Source organism: Eptatretus burgeri, chromosome 6, assembly GCF_056783735.1.
Source record: "Eptatretus burgeri isolate ZD-2024b chromosome 6, Ebu_testis_v1, whole genome shotgun sequence".
Lineage (NCBI taxonomy): Eukaryota > Metazoa > Chordata > Myxini > Myxiniformes > Myxinidae > Eptatretus > Eptatretus burgeri.
The window spans coordinates 28,898,110-28,921,715 of NC_140966.1; the positions used below are offsets into that span (position 1 = coordinate 28,898,110).

The following is a 23,606-nucleotide window of genomic DNA, read 5'->3' on the forward strand; positions in this document are numbered from 1 at the left end:
CCTTCAGTGCATTTGCTTTTGTGCCCTTTCCTGAATGAGTTATCAAACTGAAGAAGATATCAATATATTTAATCTTTCATATTTCCATTGTGTTTTTTCAAAGGCACCTCGCAAGCGTTGTGGATTCCCTCCTCCACCCCCTCATCTGAAATCATCACGTCGGTTGGATCGTAAGTTGCCAAGATTCCTGCCTTGCATTACTAATCATTCCTAACTTTGTCTGCACTACATGTTCTTCACCTGCATCGTGTCCCATTTTTCTGTACGTCAGAAGTGTTGAGAACAGACGAATATTTTAATGCACTCAAAACCAGATAAGCTCCAAACAAATCTTAAAATTGGTTGAAGTCTGGCATGACTATTAATTTATCTATACGGAAGGCATTGTGTACACAAGGATGATCATAAAGACTGATTGTTTGAAAAACCATATATTTACAATCTCACTTTCAATCAGCTTGGGATGACTCGAGCTGCCTTCCACAAAGCAGATCATCATGGTTCGATGGAGCGGGAAATGAGAGAGATGTAAATTGGTGGAAATTCTATTCATTCGATGCCTGATGTTGGCTTAATGGTTGGGGTGGTCGTCTTTGGATCCTCGAATCCTGAGTTCAAATCCTGCTAAGCTGTTGAATTAATACCAGGTGGGGTTAACGCGGCCTGTCATCCTTCCGAGGTCGGCAAAATGAGTGCCAGCATGCTGGTATACTGTGTCGGAGTGGCGACCGATCAAGGATTGTGCCCAATTGCCAAGGAGACTGCTTAAGCAGCATCAACGCTATGTCCAGAGTATCGTCCCAATCTCCTCTCCTCCTTTTCTATTCGTTCCGGTGTTGTGTTGAAAGGTATGATGACAGAGATTATGATGATAGTGCTGTTGAGTATTTTTGACTTCCTTTTGTTGTGTGCAGAAGACGTTATTGTAATACCTGCTGGAGAAGAAGATGCAATGTTTGGACCTGATCCACTCGCTCCCACGTTTAAGTGCTCCAAGAATATGAGAAGAAATATCAAACTATTTCAAATGGCTGATCCAAAATTTTTGAAATGAAAACCAATCTCCAGAACGACAGGTACCATTAACACTCGAATGACATTATGTAATTATTTGCACACTTTGTGTGTCCAAGTTATTCAATCTGTCACTTCCTTATTCAAAATATCATAGTGAGAACTTAATAATACTGAGTGAAGAGTTTTTAATAATTCAAGTGAATACATCAGGCAGGTGAGGTCTCTCCCTAATCTATATAATCAATGCCATTCACATCTGTCATACGTGAAGGGAACTGGAGCAATCAACCCTCGGTGTTTGCTGCAGCTACCAACGTGCGTGACTTTGTACAAACATATTTACACTCCAACGTTATCTTTCACTCTTTCCTCCTTCCCTTTCAGCTGTTGTCATCTTCTTGATCGACTTTGAAACTGAATCAACAGGAACAACATGAGCAGAATGTCACTGAGTGGTGTCACAATTGGAAAGAAGAGCAATGGCTGAAGCAGCAATAAGAACAGCTGATGAATTAAAAAGAAAACTCTTCTTCATAGAACAGTTGAAGCAGACACCTTTGTGTCAGCAGGATACATGCAGCAGCAAGTCGTCCAACTTGCCCACCACATGCATGCGTGTTTGGCTTCCTGGATTTGTCGATTACATTCTGATCCATTCGCTCCACGAGCTCTTCTGGAAGCTACTTTTTGAATAACAAGAAGCTACTTGTACAAAATGAAACAAAAAAAACACAAATTCCCCCAAAAAGCAAAAAAAAAAAAACAAAAACGACACAAATTCCAAAAAAACAAAAACAAAAAAAACCACACAAATTCCCCCTCCCCAACAAAAATTTCAGACAAAAAAATTACTGATACAAAATAAAACAAAAAAACTATTGATACAAAATTCCCCCAAAAAACCCAAAACGATACAAAATGCCCCCTCCCAAAAAAACTACTGATACAAAATCCCCCCCAAAAATACACATACAATAAAAAACGACATACAAAATACAACAACAAAAAACTGTTGATGCAGAATACAAAAAAAAAACTGTTGATGGAGAATACAAAAAAACTGTTGATGCAGAATACAAAAAAAAAAACTATTGATACAAAATACAAAAATACCCCAACAAGAAACAGAAGCCTCACTGTGATGACTTACTGCAGCAGCAACAACAGAAACAACACATTCTTAAGGGGTTCACACAGGAACAGAACCCTCACTGTCAGGATTGGCAGAAGCATCAACAACAAAAACAGCATGGTTTTCAGAGGTTCCCCCAGGAATGCAAGCTTCACCGTCAAGAATGGCAGCAGCATCCACAACAGCAAGTCTTTGAGAAGGTCCACCAGGAACAGAAACCTCATCATGATGATTGCTTGCAACAGCAGAAACAGAACAATAGAAACAGCGTGTTGTCAAGGGGCCACTGCACCATATGCAGGAAATTCAACAGGTAAGTACTCTTCAATACTTTGGATAAGTTGGTTTGAACATATTGGGTGCAAACACAGCCAGCCCCAAGATCAATATGTTAAGTTGCAAGATATGTTGGTGCTTCATCTTCTCAAGACTCTGTTGTTAATACTTCCTTTGATGAAGAAGGAGATCCTTAATTCTGGAGATAATTGTAATTATAATTTTGGAGTAAAAGGTAACTAATTGGCATGGCCATCACGATGAAGGATAAATTACAAGAAGTGGAACTCCCATCAATTGAATGAAATAACCAAATTCAGTTTTTACTCGATTACCTGTTCCTTCAGTGAATTTGCTTTTGTGCCCTTTCCTGAATGACTTATCAAACTGATGAAGATATCAATGCATTTAATCTTTCATATTTCTATTGTTTTTTCAAAGGCCGCTCAAAAGCATTGCGGATTCCGTCCTCTACTCCCTCATCTGAAATCATCACGTCGGTTGGATCGTAAGTTGCCAAGATTCCTGCCTTGCATAACTAATAATTCCTAACTTTGTCTGACCTTCATGTTCTTCACCTGCATCATGTCCCATTTTTCTGTGCGTCAGAAGTGTTGAGAACAGACGAATATTTTACCGCACTCAAAACCCGATAATCTCCAAACAAATCTTCCAATTGGTTGGAGTCTGGCATGACGATAAATTTATCCCTACAGAAGTCATTGTGTACACCTGGATGATCATGAAAACTAATTGTTTGAAAAACCATATATTTACAATCTCACTTTCAATCAGCTTTGGATGACTCGAGCTGCCTTCCACAAAGCAGATCATCATGGTTCGATGGAGAGGGAAAGGAGAGAGAGAGATGTAAATATACGTAGGTAGCTATTCTCTTCATTCCCGTGTTGTGTTGAAAGGCATGATAATGACAGAGATTCTGATGACAGTGCAATTGGGTGTTTTTGACTTCCTTTTGTTGATGCGTGCAGAAGACGTTATTGTAATACCTGCTGAGGAAGAAGATCCGATGTTTGGTCCTGATTCATTCGCTCCCACATTTCAGTGCTCCAGGAATATGAGAAGAAATATCAAACTATTACAAATAGCTGATCCAAAAATTTTCAAATAAAAAACAATCTCCTTTACGACAGGTACCATTTACACTCGAATCACATTATTTAATTACTTGCACACTTTTTGAGTCCAAGTTTTTCAATCTGTCACTTCCTTATTCAAAATATCATGATGACAACTTAATAATACTGAGTGAAGAGTTTTTAATAATTCAATTGAATACATCAGGCAGGTGAGGTTTCTCCCTAATCCATATAATATCAATGCCATTCAGGTCTGTCACTTGTGAAAGCAACTGGAGCAATCAACACTCGGTGTTTGCTGCAGCGACCAACGTGCGAGACTTTGTGACTGCACAAACACATTTACACTCCAACGTTATCTTTCACTTTTTCCTTCTTCCCTTTCAGCTGTTGTCATGATCTTGATCGACTTTGAAACTGAATCAACAGCAAGAACGTGAGCAGAATGTACCCGAGTGGTGTCATAATTGGAAAGAAGAGTAACGGCTGAAGCAGCACCAAGAACAGCTGATGAAAAAAAAGGAAAAACTCTTCTTCATTGAACAAGTGAAGCAAAAAAAGCACGCAGCAAACAAAAGTGCTAGAATTTTGACCAGAAACACCATGGTGTCAGCAGGAAATATCCAGCAGCAACTTGTCCACCTTCCCCACCACATGCATGCGTGTTTGGCTTCTTGGATTTGTCTATTACACACCCTTGTAATGGTTTTGGCTGATCCATTCGCTCAACTTGCTCTTCCGAAAGCTACTTTTTGAATAAGAAGAAGCTACTTGTACAAAATGCAAAAAAAAAAAAAAAACTACTTATTCAAAATACAAAAAAAAAAAAAAAACTATTCATACAAAATGGGGGTGGGGGAACAATTGATACAAAATGGGGGTGGGGGAACAATTGATACAAAATGGGGGTGGGGGAACTATTGATACAAAATGGGGGGTTGCGGGGGGGGGGAACTATTGATACATAATGGAGGATTGTGGGGGGGGGAACTATTGATACAAAATGCAAAAAAAAAACCTCTCCAAAATCCACCCTTCCCCCCAAAAAAACTACTTATACAAAATACAAAAAAAAAACAACATACAAAACACAAAAATAAATACTTATACAGGGTGTCCCAAAAGTCAACTCGGGATTTAGAAATTAAATAACATTTATGTTTGTTAATAATTTGTTTTTTTTTCATTTCAGAATTTGGATTAACATTGGGAAATTACCCATGGAAAATTCACACCTGAACAAAGAACCAAAATCGTGGAATTTTATTTTAAATTTCTTTGATCAATTATTCTCACCCAAAGAGCAGACTGCCGACACTTCAATGCCAGAAAACCACCTTCAGATTTCATGATTCATCGGTTGATTCAACGTTTTCAGCAATATGGGTCAGGAATAAAGGAGGATGTATACATCAATGAGCCCCATACAATTCAGCAGCTCAACGACAACAGCTGTCCAGAAATTCGAGGGCTGCAGCCAGAGTTAGTGCCCGCTGTTATGGAAAATGCTGTCGAAAGAGCCCGTCTCCGTGAAGCCGAAAATAGAGTTGATCCTCCTATTTAGGTTTTGAAATTGAGTCCTACGACTCTTACGAGATAGAACCAGAACTTGGAAATCCATAAATCAACGTAATGATTGTGTTCATGTTCACGAGAATTGTCATTCCATTTTGTCCATCTGCTCTGTTCCCGAAATTGGTTGTTGAAAATCAGCCATGCAGCCCAACGGGTAGCTTTATCTTCTATCGGCCTACGGGCCTACTGGAACCTCGACCAGGTCCAAAGCTGTACAACCACAATGAAGCCACCTGGCTTGCGGGACAGGAAAGGCTTAGTGACTGAGCTCGACGATGTGAGCGAGGGGAATGTGACTTCCCTGGATGGGCACACTCGAACGCAAGAGAAAATGTCTTTCCAAGTGACAAAATGTTCACGAGAATTGTCATTCCATTTTGCCCATCTGCTCTGTTCCAGAAATTGGTTGTTGAAAATCAGCCCTGCAGCCCAACGGGTAGCTTAATCTTCGATCGGCCTACGGGCCTACTGGAACCTCGACCAGGTCCAAAGCTGTACAACCACAATGAAGCCACCTGGCTTGCGGGACAGGAAAGGCTGAGTGACTGAGCTCGACGATGTGAGCGAGGGGAATGTGACTTCCCAAGAAGATGGGCACACTCAAACGCAAGAGAAAATGTATTTCCAAGTGACAAAAACGTTAAACTCAAGATGTGTTGCCTTTTTAGGCAACTTTTATACAACTCTAAGCTCCATCATTTTTCATAAATAAAGCAAATTTATCTCCATTTTGTAAATTTTCTTTTGGTCGAAAAATAATAATAAATTATTAAAAAACAAATGTTATTTCATTTCTAAATCCTGAGGTGACTTTTGTGACACCCTGTACAAAATACAGAAATTTTTTTTGAATACAAAATGCAAAAATATAACACATCATGAAAAAATCCCCCAAAAGAAGCAGAAGCCTCGCTGTGATGACTGACTGCAGCAGCAACAACAGAAACAGCACATTGTTGAGGGGTTCCCATAGGAACAGAAGCCTCGCTGTGATGACTGACTGCAGCAGCAACAACAACAGGAACAGCACGTTGTTGAGGGATTCCAGCAGGAACAGGACCCTTATCATCATGACTGACTGCAGTCATTGTGTTGTACTTCAGTCGGTTCTCCATATTATCTGGTTCAGGAGGACACAATATGAGCCAATGAAACCTTTGTCACCCCTGTGTGAAGCGGGGCCATCGCCGGAAAATACAAAACACACAGGAATTGGTGCTCTGTGTTGAGGCACGGCGGTGATGGTCATGTTTAACCCTCGACCAGTCAAAGATCCCCGGGGGGTTAATATCACGGCGCTTTGGCCTTATTAGCCGCGTCTCGCGTTGCGAATGCTGGCTCTAAGAGAGCTCTGCGTTGTTCTTCTTCTTGTTGTTGTTCTTCTTCTGGTGAAGACAAAACCTTTATTGACTGGTGGAATGATGAGGCTCTTGGACACATTTGTCCTTGTTTGCTCTCTCCTACCAACCTCTTTCTTCTCTCCCCCCCCCCCACCGCTTTCTCCTCTCTCTCTCTCTCTCTCTCTCTCTCTCTCTCTCTCTCTCTCTCTCTCTCTCTCTCTCTCTCTCTCTCTCTCTCTCTCTCTCTCACCCCTCTCCCTCTTGAAGTGACAGGTTGTATTTGCTCGAATATTAATTAATAATCAAGCAAGAAAAATGGAACAGAGATGAAATTAATTATTTTCTTTTCAGACAATTTTATGGAATTAATTTTGATGCTGTCGATTTGGAAGTGTGGTGGGATATAGTCAATAAATATGTTTAACACTTTTTACACCAGAACTCCAATCGAGAGGTTGTGTGACGAAGGGATGGAAGGGTGTGCATGGGGTGGGTTGTGTGTTGGAGTGGCTATTGAGGATGAGAATTATTTATATTATTCAACCAACAAATAGGGCTACTTACTTGATAAAATAATAAAATATCATCTTAATATTTGTGAATAAGTAATTGAATTAATATCCATCCGGCTTACTTGAAAGTGGGAGAAATTGACACGATATTTTTGGAGGGTGATCACATAGTTTTTCCATATTCCCCATTGACTTCAATGTTAAATTGGGTTGTCCCAGAACTCACATATTCATTTGAATGTTCTCTGTCTTGTCGTAATGCTCTTCAACAGGATTGTCTTCATCCAACACCTCCATCATTATATCAGCTGATTTTATTCATCCTTTCATTTTATCATTTCCATATTTTCATCTCCACCTCCCTTTCAAGATATCGACCATCCTTAATCGCCATTCACACAAACTGTTCACCAAAGCATTATGAATATTGACCTTTACTGAACTGAATGTTGTATTTCTGAAATTGCAAACTCATCAATAAATCAATCTACCCATATAAAACACAGTGTGTATTTGTCTGTCTCCCTTCACAAGAACGATTTACGGCCAATCTTTTAACATGACTGTGTGTTCACTATGGTCTATTTTTCAGGATAAAACAACTCAAAAAATATTTTTCATAACAGAGTCATAAAATGTAGACGGTGACTTGCAACCGGGCCTCAAGGGTGGTGCACAGAAACTTTTTTTAAAATAACAATAAATATCAGGCACAGGGAGATAAAAATTTGATGCACATAATGTGTAACACGAGCAGAGTAAAACGAGTGTTCATTTACATCCGAAAAATATCAAATAAATGAAGAAGATTCAAGCACACCTGACGCAAGGCCGAGGCTTCAGACTTTCGCACACTCATGAGGCTGCACTGTCAAAATGAAAGGTCCAAGAAGATAAAGAAAATCGGGTAACATTTGTACATGTAGTGTTTTAAAATAACGCTTCTTGCTACGAAACATCATATCTTCCAGTCTCCTTGAATATTTTTCATTGAATGAAATCTCATTCAATGGACACAACACAAAATATTCTGGGGTATGGTCCAGTTTGAGTCCAACCAAACACCTTCTCGGGTTTTGCTGAAAACCTGACCATGAATCCCCATTTAAAGGAAACATTTCTGCACGATTTTCCTTTACAGACATCACATTCAGCATAATTTTCTTTATTCATCTTTTCTTCAGTAAAGTCGACACAGTCAATGATGCCTGGAAATTGTTTTGATAGTGTGTGTGTGTGTGTGTGTGTGTGTGTGTGTGTGTGTGTGTGTGTGTGTGTGTGTGTGTGTGTGTGTGTGTGTGTGTGTGTGTGTGTGTGTGTGTGTGTGTGTGTGTGTGTGTGTGGGGGCGGGGGGTGCGGGTGATGGAGGTGACAAGGGGTGACATTTACACACGTCTTTCATTTTGTTTTGTCCCCCCCTTTCAGGAAGTGAAGGCTATATTCATCCGTAAAATTAGTTTCGATGTTATAAATATAGAATGAAAGTTTTTATACAACTGTAAATCTCCAAATTGTAAAACATATCTGAGTATATTGAAGGACCACAAAATAACTCGACGGACTCAGAAAGAGGTGCTGGGAGCGCCAGCAATCGCAGGCTGTTTGCTTCCACAATGCGAGTTCCGAAAAAGAATTGGACTGGCGTAGCGAGCCTGGATGTGGGTTGCGAATGTCGACAGTTGTGGAATCTGCTGCAAAGTTGATGGCTATTGAGCTTCAGCTGTAACTCTGGGTAGTTGAGGCCTACTCAAAATTTCAGGGCCTATGAATATATTTTACGTTGTTAACAATAAAGTCTATTCAACAATGGTGTGTTGAAGAGTAATGCCTTTTATTCATTTTCTCCAAAGTAGGTAAAGATATTCAAATGAAACAAGGCACAATCTGCACATTAATTCTTCCTGCCACCGATTACGAACTTTCGTGATTTTGACACTTGATGTCTTAATGCTACATCAGTCAAGATGGCAGTGGGTAGCACGACGTTGTCAGTGTCACTTACGTGTCAAATCGTACGGTTTGCCCCAAGTTTATACTATTTATTCAGGATTTTCAATTTCTTTGGTGTCGTACAGAAATTGTATGTTTTTTTTCCAGCTATGGCACAGCCTTTCCTCTTGTCAATTCATTCAACTGTCGTGTTGGTGTGAAATAAATGTCGCTGTTAAATATCGACATGTTGTGTGATGCCTGAATTAAAATATAACGTCTTGCATGGAAAGGGTACCTCGAGCTCAATGTGTCGAGTTAGATGAGCTCTGGGATCTCTCTGTATCTGTAACACCATTGGCTCTCTGAAAGGACTCCACAAATTGGCCAATAATATTAACACGAGTTTCTTTCTTCCCAGGAGCTGATTTCTGCTCTCAGTAAATGAAAAGAAAAATCAACCTTTTGTACAAATGTCAACTATATCTTACCTAAGTATGCTTGTTTTATCGTTTTTTTGTGTTGGTCGGAATCGGAAATCAGTTAAAAAAAAAAAAGTAATAATCGGGCCCAACCTCGTAACATTTGCCTCGGGCCCAGCGTGTACTAAATTTGGCCCTAAGCGTGTACTAAGTTGGCTCAGAAAAAGTAACTGTCGGATATGCAAACAGCACTCATGTCCCACCACGACTGACTGTGTATGGAGAAGGATCAACCCTCTTCGGCCGAGATTGGTTACGAATAATCAGACTTAATTGGAGTGACTTAAACAGTCTCCAACTCTGATGCTGGATGCGATACCGTGCTTAACAAGTGCCCTGGCCTGTTCAGCTATGGTGTTAGCACCTTTGCAGAGGCCAAAATGAGGATTCATGTTTCTGCAGATGCTCAGCCATTGTTCCATAAGGCTAGACCTGTGCCCGACATGATGTGATCAATGATCGAATGTGAGCTTGACCGCCTGCAGAGTGAGGGCATCATCTCATTCGTCGAGTACTCTGACTGGGCAGCACCTATCATTCCAATACTCAAAGCAGATGGAACAGTGCACATTTGTGGGGATTACAAAACGACGATCAGCCACTATTCAAAGTTGGATGGCTACCCTTTGTCCAAAGCAGATGATCTGTTCACCACTCTCATGAGTGGCCAGACATTCACCAAGCTTGACTTGACCAATGCCTATGATGCTCAAATGGAACTGAATGATGATTCAAAGCCCAAAACATGCATCAACACTCATCGAGGACTCTCCCTGTACAACAGATGCCCATTAGGCATACGCTCTGCTGCACCAATCTTCCAACGCAAGATGGAGACATTATTGAAAACTGTACCAAAGACAATCATATTCCAGGCTGACAAACTAGTGACTGGCAAGTCACAAAGTGAACAACTTGAGAACCTAAACTGAGTCCCCAATCGGCTGCCACAAGCTCGGTTACGCCTAAGGCATGAGAAGTGTTCCATTATGGCACTTAAAGTTGAATACCTGGGTCATCAAATCTCCTGTCAAGGCATTCTGTCCTCTCCGAGCAAAGTTGAAGCAACTGCGAATGCACCAAGGCCACAAAACATTTCAGAACTTCGTGCATTCCTGGGTATGTTGACTTACTTTGGTAATTTCGAACTTTGGTAATTTCCTGCCTCAACTAAGCACAACCGTCGAGCCTCTGCATCTTCTCCTCTGGAAAGGCGTTGCCTGGAAATGGGAAGCTGCCCAAACAAGAGCATTCAAGGCCGCTAAAACCATGCTGTCCTCCTCGCCGTTACTTGTCCATTACGACCCATCCAAGGAACTTGCACTCAGTTGTGATAGCTCTTCATATGGCATTGGGGGTGCATTGATACAAACAAATGGAACCGGTAATCACCAGCCTGTTGCGTATGCATCACGAACCTCATTTGAGACAGAATTTCGCTATGCTCAAGTAGTGTTGTGGAGCCGGGTGTCGGCGGGGAGCACGACCGGGAGGTGGAGCAGCAGAGTCGGCTCCACTGAACACCCGGAATCTAGATCGTGCTTCTCGGACAACTCTGAAAGGCACGGGTCCCTTACAGGACCGTGGTCACCAATATTTCGACAGTGTGAGGTAGGGTCCACTTGTCCAACTCCAATTTACCTAAGTATTCACACCATCCAACTAGTGGGGAAACCACACCCTCGGCCGACTCTGTCTGATCCGAGTCGCGGGTTATGGCTCGGATCCGGTGTAATCGAGCGGAGTTACCAGAGCCGCGCCGGACCGAATGAACAATTTGCCGTTTCCCAATTTCCCAACACGCACCAGCTAAGCCAATGAAACAAGCACATAAACGAGCTGATACATTCAACAAAAGGCATATTTATTTATTATAATCGGGGAGGGGGAAGTACACAACAGCAGAGTTATCGCGTCTATAAGAAATGCAAATAATGTTCAAGCACAAGCACTTAACAATTCTACTTGACAAGACAGGCCCGCACACAGACACACACCCAAAGAAATGGACACCGTAGGATCTTTATTGAAGGTTCCCAGCTCGAGGGAAGATGAGCTGGAAAGCAGAGCTATCTTGGACCTGTCCATCTCCTGTGGTCTTCGACGTCTGGGACTGGCGGAACTCGAACCTACAACCACGATGCCACTCCAAGTACCTGGGACAGAGAGGGAAGGGTGGACGCCAACCAGTGCGAGTGCGGACGAGGCAGCGAGGGCCAGCAGGCGAGGCCAGGCGATCCGGCAGACCAAAACCAACTCTCCTCACCAGTCGGATCGTGCCAAACAATTATTCACTCCTTCTCCAGAAGGGAGGAGCCGCCTCCTCCGACCCGCTCTCCCTCACTGGACGGTTTTGGCATGCAAATGCGCTCGTCGCCCCCGTGATTGGCCAAAAGGGGTGCCTAGTCCGCTGATTGAACCGGGAGGGGGGGGAGTGGCAAGCGTCACGGCGGACCGCCCCTCAAACAGGAAGAGTAACATTGTCCTGCGTTTGCTCTCATTGGCCGACCGACAGCAAACTCGCTCGCATCTCTCTGATTGGGCGAGATGCCAAGTCCTTCTGGAACTCTGCCCACCGCGAGAGTTATGATGTCAGGATGGAGCGAAGGTGATGTTGTAGTTGTAAGTGATGTAAAAATGTAAAAGAAAACCCTGATTTTCAAAATAACTGCACAGCGTAGGTACATTTAATTCCCATTAGACTTGGGATGGGACCCAAACGAAAAGCACGTACTTACCGATATAACTGATCTATAAGGACTCTGGCTGTTGTGTACTCATGGCTGCCAGATTCGTAACAGTAGAACGAGAGGCATTGGTGTGTGTCTGGGGCACCTTAAAGATGCACCACCAATATGTATTTGTAAGACATCGACGACGAGGCCGGGTATTGGCGACGAGCACGACCGCTAGATTGAGCAGTAGAGTCAGCTCCAACGAACACCCGGAATTTATAGGTCGTAACCCCGGATAACTCCGGAGCCGACGGGTCCCTGATCGGACCGAAGTTCGCCAATCGGTTGACCACGTGGGGTGGGGTCGATTGCCGATTTCAATTTACCTAAATACCCACGTCGTCCAAACTACCGGGGAAATTCACCCTCGACGGCATTCGTACGGAACGTCCGTCGGTCCAAATGTCCCTTTACAGTGGCAACAACGGCCTGGCTAATTCTACAACACACCCCGTTTTAAACCAATAGAACAAACACCAAAACGACCTGATACATTTAACACATGGCTTTATTTATAACGGGGCAGGGGGGCACGCAAGAGGCAGAGTTATCCGAATAATAGAGAAGCACCTATGTACAGCCAAGAGCACAAATACAATAACTACTTACTAGCCTGGCGACACACACACGCACGCACGCACGCACGCACACACGCACACACACGAAATGGTGGCGACAGCCTTTATTGAGGCCTCCAGCTCGGAGGGAAAGGCGAGCTGAAGACCAGAGCCTGCTTCGGACCTGTCCACTTTGTGTGGTCTTCGAGCTGATTCGAACTGGGCACCATCAAGAGGCGAGCCAAATCCAGACACGGGCGAGCCGCGATCAACCTCCTCAGCTCTGCTCGGCACTCGCCCTGGCAACCAAACCTCTCCTCTGTTTCCTTCCGAAAGATGGCGCGCACCCTTTGCGGTTCTGTTAGAGGCAGGATCTCTGAATTTCCAGCTTACGTGGTCCGAACACGCCGCACCCTTATTCACCCTGTCTCGGGGGGGGGGGGACGCCTCCACCCTCCCTCACTGGACGGTTTTGGCACGCACAATCGCTCGTTGCCCTGTCACTGGGGCTCCGCCCACGTACGTGCTGACACACATAGGCGATGGCGTCGGCCAGAGTGAGTTGAAGGTGATGCTGCCGTTGTCGTAGTTATGAGGGGTGTAAAAATGAAAGAAAACCCTGACTATCAAAGTAACTCAGAGCGCAGGTACATTTATTCGCCCATTAAACGAGGGACAGGGACCCTAACTATAAACACATACTTACCGATATAACTATTCTATCGGACCTGTATGTTGAGTGCTCAAGGCTTCCAGATTCGCAACAATATTACCATTAATACTGATCACAAACCCTTGTTATGTCTCTTGGGAGAAACCAGAGCCATTCTGCCTATATCATTAGGTTGTGTGCAACGTTGGGTGTTGACCCTTGACGGTGATGACTATTCATTGGTTTACTGCCCAGCTAAGGAAATGGACTGTGCTAACGTGCCCAGTCGCTTGCCGCTTCCCTAATCATCCCAGAACCTCCACAATCTGACGATATCATTCATCTCATTGCAAACGTCATTCACGATGAGGCGCCCGTAACCGCTGAGCAGATTGCTTGTGCTACCAATAGCAATCCAGATTTGTCACAAGTTAAACACTGTGTTATGTCAGGTAATTGGGCATCACTACTGGAAGGAGTGAAACCGTACCACATGTGGGAGGATGGGCTCCGTGTTAATGCAATCTGTCCGCTTTGGGGTAGCCGAGTGATAATTCCGCCGAAACTCCACAGAAATATTATCAGTGAACTCCACAATGCCCATCCAGGCAGAGTCACCATGAAGGCTATGGTCCCAACCCATGTTTGGTGGCATGGTTTAAACAGTGACATGGAGTCCAGTGCACGCCATTGTTACACTTGTCAAGCCCATGCCAAGACACCGCCGCTGCCTCCGTTGGCCATGTGGTCGTGGCCATCAAAACCATGGTCCAGACTACACATCGACCATGCTGGTCCATTTCAAGGGTTGCTTTGCCTTATCGTAGTTGATGCCCACTGCAAATGGATTGAAGCTCTCGTGGTACCATCCTCATCCTCTGCTGGAACAATTGAAACTCCAAATGCCATGTTCACACAAGATGGTATTCCAAACTCCATTGTATCAGAAAATGGATCATCATTTGCGAGTTCAGAGATTCAGAACTTTTGTAAAATGAATGGCATTCAGCACTACACATCTGCCCCCTACAAACCTGCCAGCAATGGTCAAGCAGAACGTGCTATTCACATCATCAAGAATGGTCTGTGTTTGAAGAATCCACAGCATCATCAAGAATCAACAGCACCTGTGTTTGAAGCCGTGACAAGGAAGGCTCCATTCAATCTCGTCGAGCTCGTGTATTGCTCATCGACCGCACCAGACCATGTCAAGCCACCGGTCCCTCGCCTGCCAAGCTTCTGATGGGTCATGAATTAACAACACGGTTACCATTGGTGAACCCGGACGTAACTCTCCAAGTCGAGAATAACAAGTATCAACAGAAACGTAATCACGACCAAACGTCTGTATACCTCAACTTCCAGATCAATGATATTGTACACGTGTTGAACTCCGGAAGTTGAACCAAGTGGTTATCTGGAAACATTATCAATAACATTGGTGAAATGATGTTTCGTGTTCAGTTGTGTGATGGTAGATGTATACGAAAACATGTTCAACAACTCACCTTACGTCATGGGGAACCAAACATTGAACCGGCTCAAGTACCTTTGTCATCCACTCCTATATCAACACTTTCTGCGTTTGAACCTGAGGTGTTTCCTCATGAAAGCTTTTCACCCATCAATGCACCTGAACTCCTTCCCGACTACCCCTTATTGAGAAACCTACAGCAGTTGTAAACAAGGACAATACTCCACTAGCCCTTAGAACATCAGCTCGTATATCTGTAAACCTCCTGAGGGTCTTGATTTGTTAAAAAAAAATTTTTTTTGATTAATAAAAATAAAGATAACAAGTCTGGAGACGGCAATGGTTCACGGGCGGTATTTGATGATGTTGATTCTTTCAGAAGTCAAGGATGAGACAATGTGATAATGTTTGACGAAGTTTTAAAAATGATCAACATGATGTGGTTCGAGTGACAGGTTATTAGCTGCAAAATGTCAAAAACCCAGTTTCGTTCAACAACTTTCAAAATTTGACCTTTGCATAACCTTTAAAGGTCACAAAACAATGTTGTGGGCATTAAAATAAGGAAACTGGATACGTGCTATAGCTTATTGGAGATATTTCGTCGAAGAAGGTCGAAAACCTGGTTCGATTCACACAACTTTGAAAATTTGACCTTTGTGAACTTTAAAGGTCAAAGGTCAAAGATTATGACCTTTGGTGCAAAACTTCCTCTGGAACATTCCAGGAAGAATACAACATCATATCGGCTATATGGCATTTCGCACTCCTCGGATTATCCATACTTTGATAAAATCAGCGTAAAAACAAACTTGAAGGTGGCGCCACGGGCAAGGTGTTCGAGATAGAGCAAAATGGTTTCAAGACTTTAGGTGGGGAATGACCTCAAGATTATGCATAAAAATATTGTCATCCCAGCTCTCAAAGTTTGGGCGGTCGTATGATTTTTGTGAAAATTCGAAATTTTCTAAGTTCGTGACCTTGTGACCTTGACCTTGGGACGAAATGAAAATTGAGCTCCGTGGCGCTACGCAGGTGCCATTGGGCTTACCAAATACCGAAACCCCTGCAATATTCGACAAACCCCCTCGGAGAAGATGCAAGTTGAAATCGGCTACCCCCTAAAACATGTTTTTTGGACGTGGCTCCGCCCATAATGGGCGCACCACGTCCATTCTCAGGAAAACACAACTAGATCATGAAATAAACCTCCCACCCAAATTTTATCAGGATCGGATCAAAACCCATGGAGCTCTGTTCGGGACAGACAGAGACACACCAATAACGAATATAGTGGTCACTTACTGACTCATGAACCAAAAATAAAAATAAAAAGAAGGGGGGGGGGAATGAGATGTATCATTAGTTTATGACAATACATACATGAGTGCACCGGGGCGTGGTAAAACAGTCATGTGACCCAACCTTGTTATGCTGTGCTGTGCTGTGCAGTGCAGTGCAGTGCTGTGCTGTGTTGTGTTGTGTTGTGCTGTGCTGTGCCCATGTTCAGAATGAAACCTGTTGTCCCCTTTTCAGGACCTTCGTCCCTCTCTATCGAGTACATGACGCTGCTGAAACATCTCACTCACCAAGTGGCCTGAGCACTCAATCAAGCACTCCATTTGAAGCCGTTGATAAGGAACGGCATGCTAAGCAAGCGCAAGCAAGCAGCTTGTAAGTGAACACATCGTTGCAAAAGGATCTTTGGACGGTGACCAAGTTCGACCAACCCGGTAAATCACCGTGACTCATCAGTGTATATAATATACGAGTAAAGGTGCCCGTCTTCGACGGGCGCCACTGGCAACATATGGTAAAAGACAGATAGCATGAATGTATTTTATCAATATATTACATCATTTTTATCCATTGATTATCATTCAGGTTTTCCCCTTCGACTCTCCCGCAGTCGCGCCACTTCGATGACATTACCACGTAGTTTAGTGACTACACAACGTGTACCATTCGTGAGTTCCGGAGGATGCATAGAGCGCATTAAAATTACAGGGCACCCTACTTTAAAGTGATCCAAAAGGCCGGATCAGTTTCGTGTACATATTCATATCTTGTGGATTTTATCTGGCCGGATCAGTTTCGTCTTCATATTCATATCTTGTAGATTTTAGCTGATTCTGAAACTGTTAACAGCATGTCAATCGGATGGTTCTGTGATTTTCTACGGTAGTAAACAGAAGTACGACCTAAGTCTGTACGCCACTATGTGGAGACCCGAGGACCTAATATTTCACAACAAACTAAAAACTCACAAAATTTGAAGATATTTTAAATAACAATTTATTATAATATCAATTAAATATCATTTTTATCCATCGATAATATGAATTGTTCTGTACAGCTATAGTTGTTCTCCTGGGATCTACGCATCCATCCACGATCTGTGTTCTAATGAAGTGCAGGAGGAATAATAAAAACAGCGCCGTGCGGGAGTGTAGGTAATCTCTCCAAAGTTCTCGGAAAGCCTTAAAATGCATCACGATCGGTTTGATTGTGAACAGATATATGGACGGACGGACATCGAGACCGGTTTTATTAGGTCATCATGAGGGTACCGCTTGATATTACGCATTGAAATAGAGATATGAATACTCAAGTGAGTTTATTATATGTCTATGATTGATAGCTTATTGACAGCTCAATAACATGAGCAATTTACTCTGGCGTATAGTGATTAATAATAACATACTGTACAAAAGGTTTTACGAACTCAACTAAGTGGTCCTTTAAAAAATGGGAAACATTTTAATTTCTTTTTTGTGCAATAATTCCTCCCATTTTGCAAATGGAGAACATGAACTGTTTAATGACCATAATCATCAAAACGAATTTTGAGGGGCCTCTTTAGGAAGACAATAATATCATTACTATACATGTCAAAGCTTGTTTCATTTCATGCAGTGACAAAAATCTGATGGTGGAACAAAAAAAGGGGCATGCCAAAATATTAATGTTATATAATATAATATAATATATAAAATATATATATAATCATTACTATACATGTCAAAGCTTGTTTCATTTCATGCAGTCACAAAAATCTGATGGTGGAACAAAAAAAGGGACATGCCGAAATATTAATATAATATAATATAATATATAATATATATATAATCATTACTATACATGTCAAAGCTTGTTTCATTTCATGCAGTAACAAAAATCTGATGGTGGAACTAAAAAAGGGACGTGCCAAAATATTAATATAGATTTTAGGAGTGGGTGACTCGGATATTAAATAATTACGAGCATATACTCGTGCTCCTCACCGAGTTGAATGGATGGCAAAAGGTGGATGAGACATAATAGTTGATGTTATGGGAGCTGTGGAGGGTCATGAGGGATGTGATGCGCTATGGTTACCTGTCCTTAGTTTTCTCAAGAACCTCCCTGTGGATGACATTTTGGGTGAGGGTCTTGTTGCTGATTCGTCCTTGTGAGGAATTATTGTCCACTTTGGTAGATATATAGGAGGAAGCTCTTGCACGTGAAAATACAACATATAGTTGGCCATGGGAGAACACGGGGACTGGGAGGGATATTCCGAGTTTACCAAATGTTTGGCCCTGGGATTTGTTTATGGTCATGGAGTCCGCGAGTCTGACTGGAAGGTTGGCGTCTGATGGGGCAAGTTTAACATGATATCGGCCGAGACTGAACAGAAGCAGAAATATATCGAAAAAAATAAATCTTTACTTTAAATACAAAATGTTTCTTGTTACATTATTTGTGTCAAATTCACCTTCTGAGGAGGTCAGCACGTGCAGAAGAGGTTTCACATTGCAGACGCTGTTTTCGAGGAGTGGCATTACGCCTCTCAACGGTGACGGTCTGTCGACGACAGACATGATGACGTCACTGACTGACCGGTGATGTCATGACGGAATTACGTCTCAGCGGTGACGTCACACGTCGCCGTGCAAACGAATGTTAAAATTTGAACATCGCCAAAAATTCCCAAAGCTGTCCGTGTGGCGCGATCTCACAAAGCCCATGCTGTTCATTAGACCACAGAGCACCTGCGGACCGAAAATGGCGACAATCCGTCCGCAGTTTTGGAGGAGATACGTCAAATTACGCGCACACGTAAACAGAAATAATATATAGATATATAGATAATGTTCTTACTCTGAACAACAACAACACAGAATGGGAGAACAGGAACAACCGAGCCAACAAACTGTTGATAAATGAAATGAGGACGAGAGAAGAACCTTCAGAGTGTAGGCTTTATTCCATTTGATTGAAGCCGCTTCTACGGGCACACCAGGAAATACAGACGCAGCATGGAGTACATAAGCAGTAAGGTACACACGCGCAACTAATCACCGCAAAATAAATCAGTATTATATATCAATCCGTATTCTCACCATTCAATGAGCACCAAGTGAGCCGCCGACATAAAACGACAATGCCCCTGGGACAATCCGCACGGCCGAGCCGAACCTCAGCTTTATCTCTTCTGTGCTCGAGCCGGGCAACATGTGATCACACGTCACGACCTTCAATTCACCACATTCTCCCCGTCTTTAAAATGTAACTAGAGGCCCAGCTAACGCACCATGATTACTTCAGCGCTACAGGAGTATACATTTCAAGCAATGCGAACTATCTAAACTACAGAAGCATACATGCCAAGCAGTGAGGATTATTTTGAGGTGTAGGAGCATGGTAATGAGCATCGATATATTATGTGATGAGCATATAGGAGCATGAGCATCGAGGATGCCGATAATCCCCTTTACAGATTGAGTCGGCGAGGGGGTATTATTCGTCGGCCTCTCCGGGAGTAGATGGCGGTTTCACTTGAGGGAGGCTTCCGATCCTCTTGGTGAGCATCGACTCGTGCCGGAGATGACTCCCCGATCGCTCCCGGGTGGAACGCGGTAGCCCCGTCGTCACCCTTCTCGGGTGGAGTCCCTGGGGGGGGAACACCTGGGGAGGGGATGTCAGAGGGAGGTGTGCCAGATGGTAGTGTACCTGCGGGAGGAGTGCCTGAGGGAGCCAAATGACGAACCGACACAGTGGTCTCCCTGCCATCCGGGAGCCTGACATGAGCGTATTCTGGATTAGTATCGATGAGTTCGACCTCTTCCACCATGGGTTCATACTTGCTTTGTCGTACCGGGCGTTTCATGAACACTGTTCCGGGATGGGTTAGCCAGTTGGGCACCTATTGGCCGTCAACATAACGTCGTTGGTGAGTAAACATTCGTTCGTGAGGAGTTGCATTGGTGGACGTGCAGAGCAAAGAGCGTATGGAATTCAGAGCGTCGGGAAGGGTAACCTCCCACCGCTCGGGGCCCATTCCTCTTGATTTCAACGCCAGAGTTACGGCTTTCCAAATGACCCCGTTATACCGTTCCACCTGCCCATTACCCTGTGGGTTGTAACCCGTCGTTCGACTAGTTGCTATGCCGTGCTCTAATAGGAATTGTTTTAGCCCGGCCGACATGAAACACGGCCCTCTGTCTGAATGTATGTACGAAGGTTTCCCAAACATAGCGAAGAGGTCAGACAGACATTTCACAACAGTGCCCGAGGTCATATCCGAGCACGGAAACGCGAAAGGGAACCTTGAATATTCATCAACAACAGTGAATATGTATCTGTTGTCTGTCTCGGTCGGCAGGGGCCCTTTGAAGTCAATGTTTAGTCTCTCGAAGGGAGAAGTGGCCTTGATCAGTCTGCCAGAAGCCGCACCATAGAATCTGGGTTTTAGTTCAGCACAAACAGGGCATGAAGCATTCATTTGTTTAATATCTTCAATAGAATAGGGCACGTTCTGTCTGCGTACGAAATGTGCCATTCTGGTTACCCCCGGGTGGCACAGAGACACATGTAGGTCTTGCAAAGCCCGACTGATTGCCGCCGAGCAGTAGACCCGCGAGAAGGTGTCTGCAGCAGGGTTTTCCCTCCCGGGCCGGTAAACAATGTCGTAACTATAGCAGGCTAGGTCTATCCGCCATCTCAAAATTTTTCATTCTTAATTTTCCCGTTATTTTTCCCATCAAACATGAATGCCACGGATCGTTGGTCCGTAACGAGCGTGAAGTGGTTTCCCAGCAAATAATGTCTCCATTTACGCAGCGCTTCGACGATGGCGTACGCCTCCTTCTCTATTGCCGAGTGTCTCTGCTCGCTTCCAGAGAGAGTTCTCGAGAAGAACGCGACGGGTCGCCCAGACTGATTAAGCATAGCAGCTATCCCGTGATCAGAAGCATCTGTTTCCACCACGAAGGGCACCGAGCTATCGATCGATAATACCACGGAATTACTGATATCGTCTTTGAGGTTGTGGAAAGCTGTTACAACAGCGGCATCTGGTGGAAAGTTTTTGCAATGCACTAGGGGATGTATTTTCTCGGAGTATTGCGAAATCCATCTTGCATAGTAAGCGAACATGCCGATCACCCGGCGCATTGTCTGCAGGTCCTGAGGTGGGGGTAGCTCACGAAGTGGGCGCAATCGCGCAGGATCAGGCTTAATCGTGCCGTCGGCTATCGTGTAGCAGAGTAGGTCAATTGACCTTGCCGAGAATACGCATTTCTCGTAGTTGAGAGTCAGATTATATTTTCTAGCAATGCTCAAGAATCTGTCCAGATTCATGTCATGTTCCCCCTGATCCCTACCGCACACTGTGACATTGTCCACGTAAACAAAAGTGTCTTTGAGGTTTTCATCTGAGATGATGTCGTCCATAACCCGTTGGAAGCAAGCTACTCCATTCGTGACACCGAACGGAATCCTCCTGAATTGGAAGAGGCGCCTACCTGCCTGGAATGCGGTGTAAGGTTTGTCTTCCTCTCGGATGGGAATTTGGTGATAGGCGCTTTGCAAGTCGATGGTGCTGAATATCTTATAATTGGCCACGCGTTCGACCATCTCGTCTATGCGCGGCAGGGGGTTAGGCGTCGAGTTGGGTGAAGCGATTGACCGTTTGGGAATAATCGACAACCATTCGTTTCTTATGGTTCTGACTGCTGGTCACCAACACCTGTGCGCGCCATGGCGAATCGCTCGGTTCTATAATTCCTTCTTCCAGTAATCGCTTGGTTTCTGAAGTGATGAAATTCATGTCAGCAGTGGTATATCGCCGCGATTTGATCGCTATCGGTTTGCAGACCGGCGACAGGTTAGCGAACAGCTGGGGGGACGTTACCTCTGCGGTAGTCAAGGCATTTAAAATTAGGCGAGGTTTGCTTCCTCCAAAGGGTATTTCGACGCTCGTGTGCTGCTTGAGGACATTATGACCCAGAATTACATCTGCGCACAAATCACGAAGCACCAGTACCCTTACATCCCGATGCGTGTACCCTTTTACGTCCAATTCAACATTGCAGTACCCTCGTACGCGGGACTGTAGTGATGTGGCGGCCATGCATACCGTATTGTCTGTCGGGTGGATCTTCCATTTCCTGCCCTTCGCTAGTGAGCTGTTGACGAAACTTTCAGAGCTACCGGTATCAATCAGAGCCTCAGCCATATGCCCGTTAATTCGTACGTTGATGATAGCCTTGGATAGATTCCCCGGGGAGGCTGCAGTTAGTTTATTTTGCGAGTAGAGAGCCGCAGAAGTGGGTTTATTTCTCCTTAGAGTAGATTTACATACCCTGGCATAATGCCCTTTCTTGTCACAATTTATGCATGTGGCATCTCTGGCGGAGCATTTTTGGCGGGGGTGCCTTTTGTACCCACAAAAGAAGCATTTACCAACCGGAGCAGTTGCCGAGGAGTTTGACGTGGCCTGTGTATCCGGCTCCTCGGGTGTTTCTCCATCCCCTGTGTCTGGCTGTGTCTGTGCCAGTGGGGTTCCTTGAGTTCCCACCGTAGCAGCGTTCATTAGCAGTATTGGTGTCCCAAATGACTCAGATTGCTGCTGAGCCGTATCCATCGCTCGAGCCTGATCGACTACCTTTTCAAGAGTGGGTTGCGCTTTCTCTAGTAAGCGTTGCCGTATGTGGGCTGATCTCAGTCCTTGGATGAATGCCTCCCGGGTCGCTTCCTTTCGGTGTTCCTCGGCGCTTACGGCCCGAAAGCTGCAGTCTTTTCCCAGCTGAATCAGAGCTTGCAGGAACTGATCGATTGTCTCCCCGGCTGCTTGCTTGCGTGTGTTGAGAAGATGTCGAATGTATACCTCGTTCTTGCGCTTCACGTAGAGCGCCTGCAGCACGTCGATCGCTGCTTCGTAAGTGTCGCACTCCGAGAAGAGCCTGTATACGCCGGGCGAGACATGATTCACGAGGGCGGCCAATTTGTCGGCTCCTTCTTCGATGATGGTCAGATAGTGTGAGAAGGAACGGAAACAATGCGACCACTTCATTTCTGAGTCAGTCGCGTTTGGGTCTGCGTCGAACCTCTCCGGTTTGTAGATCTTGTCCATCGTTGGTTGAGAGAGCCGAGAAAACCAAATGGAATAAATTGAAATGAGGACGAGAGAAGAACCTTCAGAGTGTAGGCTTTATTCCATTTGATTGAAGCCGCTTCTACGGGCACACCAGGAAATACAGACGCAGCAAGGAGTACATAAGCAGTAAGGTATACACGCGCAACTAATCACCGCAAAATAAATCAGTATTATATATCAATCAGTGTTCTCACCATTCAATGAGCACCAAGTGAGCCGGCGACATAAAACGACAATGCCCCAGGGACAAACCCCGCGGCCGAGCCGACCCTCAGCTTTATCTCTTCTGTGCTCGAGCCGGGCATCACGTGGTCACACGTCACGACCTTCAATTCACCACATCCACTTTGGTAGATATATAGGACGAAGCTCTTGCACGTGAAAATACAACATATAGTTGGCC

At 44.2% G+C, this 23,606-nt stretch overlaps 2 protein-coding genes across 8 annotated transcripts in view; one reads left to right on the forward strand and one right to left on the reverse strand.

The window, feature by feature from the left end:
- Positions 1-23,606, forward strand: part of LOC147024452 (uncharacterized) — an 82,230-nt gene that overhangs the window by 2,013 nt on the left and 56,611 nt on the right. Inside the window, exons 2-4 of the mRNA XM_085887032.1 lie at positions 104-170; positions 915-1,042; positions 2,173-2,462. Of these exons, the coding sequence (XP_085743158.1) occupies positions 104-170; positions 915-1,042; positions 2,173-2,462 (485 nt within the window). The remainder of the gene's footprint in view (positions 1-103; positions 171-914; positions 1,043-2,172; positions 2,463-23,606) is intronic.
- Positions 19,014-23,606, reverse strand: part of LOC147024453 (uncharacterized) — a 32,576-nt gene continuing 27,983 nt past the window's right edge. For all 7 annotated transcript variants that reach the window (XM_085884393.1, XM_085884395.1, XM_085884394.1 and 4 more), the window contains one exon: positions 19,014-23,282. In XM_085884393.1, coding sequence (XP_085740519.1) covers positions 21,704-23,179 — 1,476 coding nt within the window. In that variant the 5' untranslated portion in view covers positions 23,180-23,282 and the 3' untranslated portion in view covers positions 19,014-21,703. The remainder of the gene's footprint in view (positions 23,283-23,606) is intronic.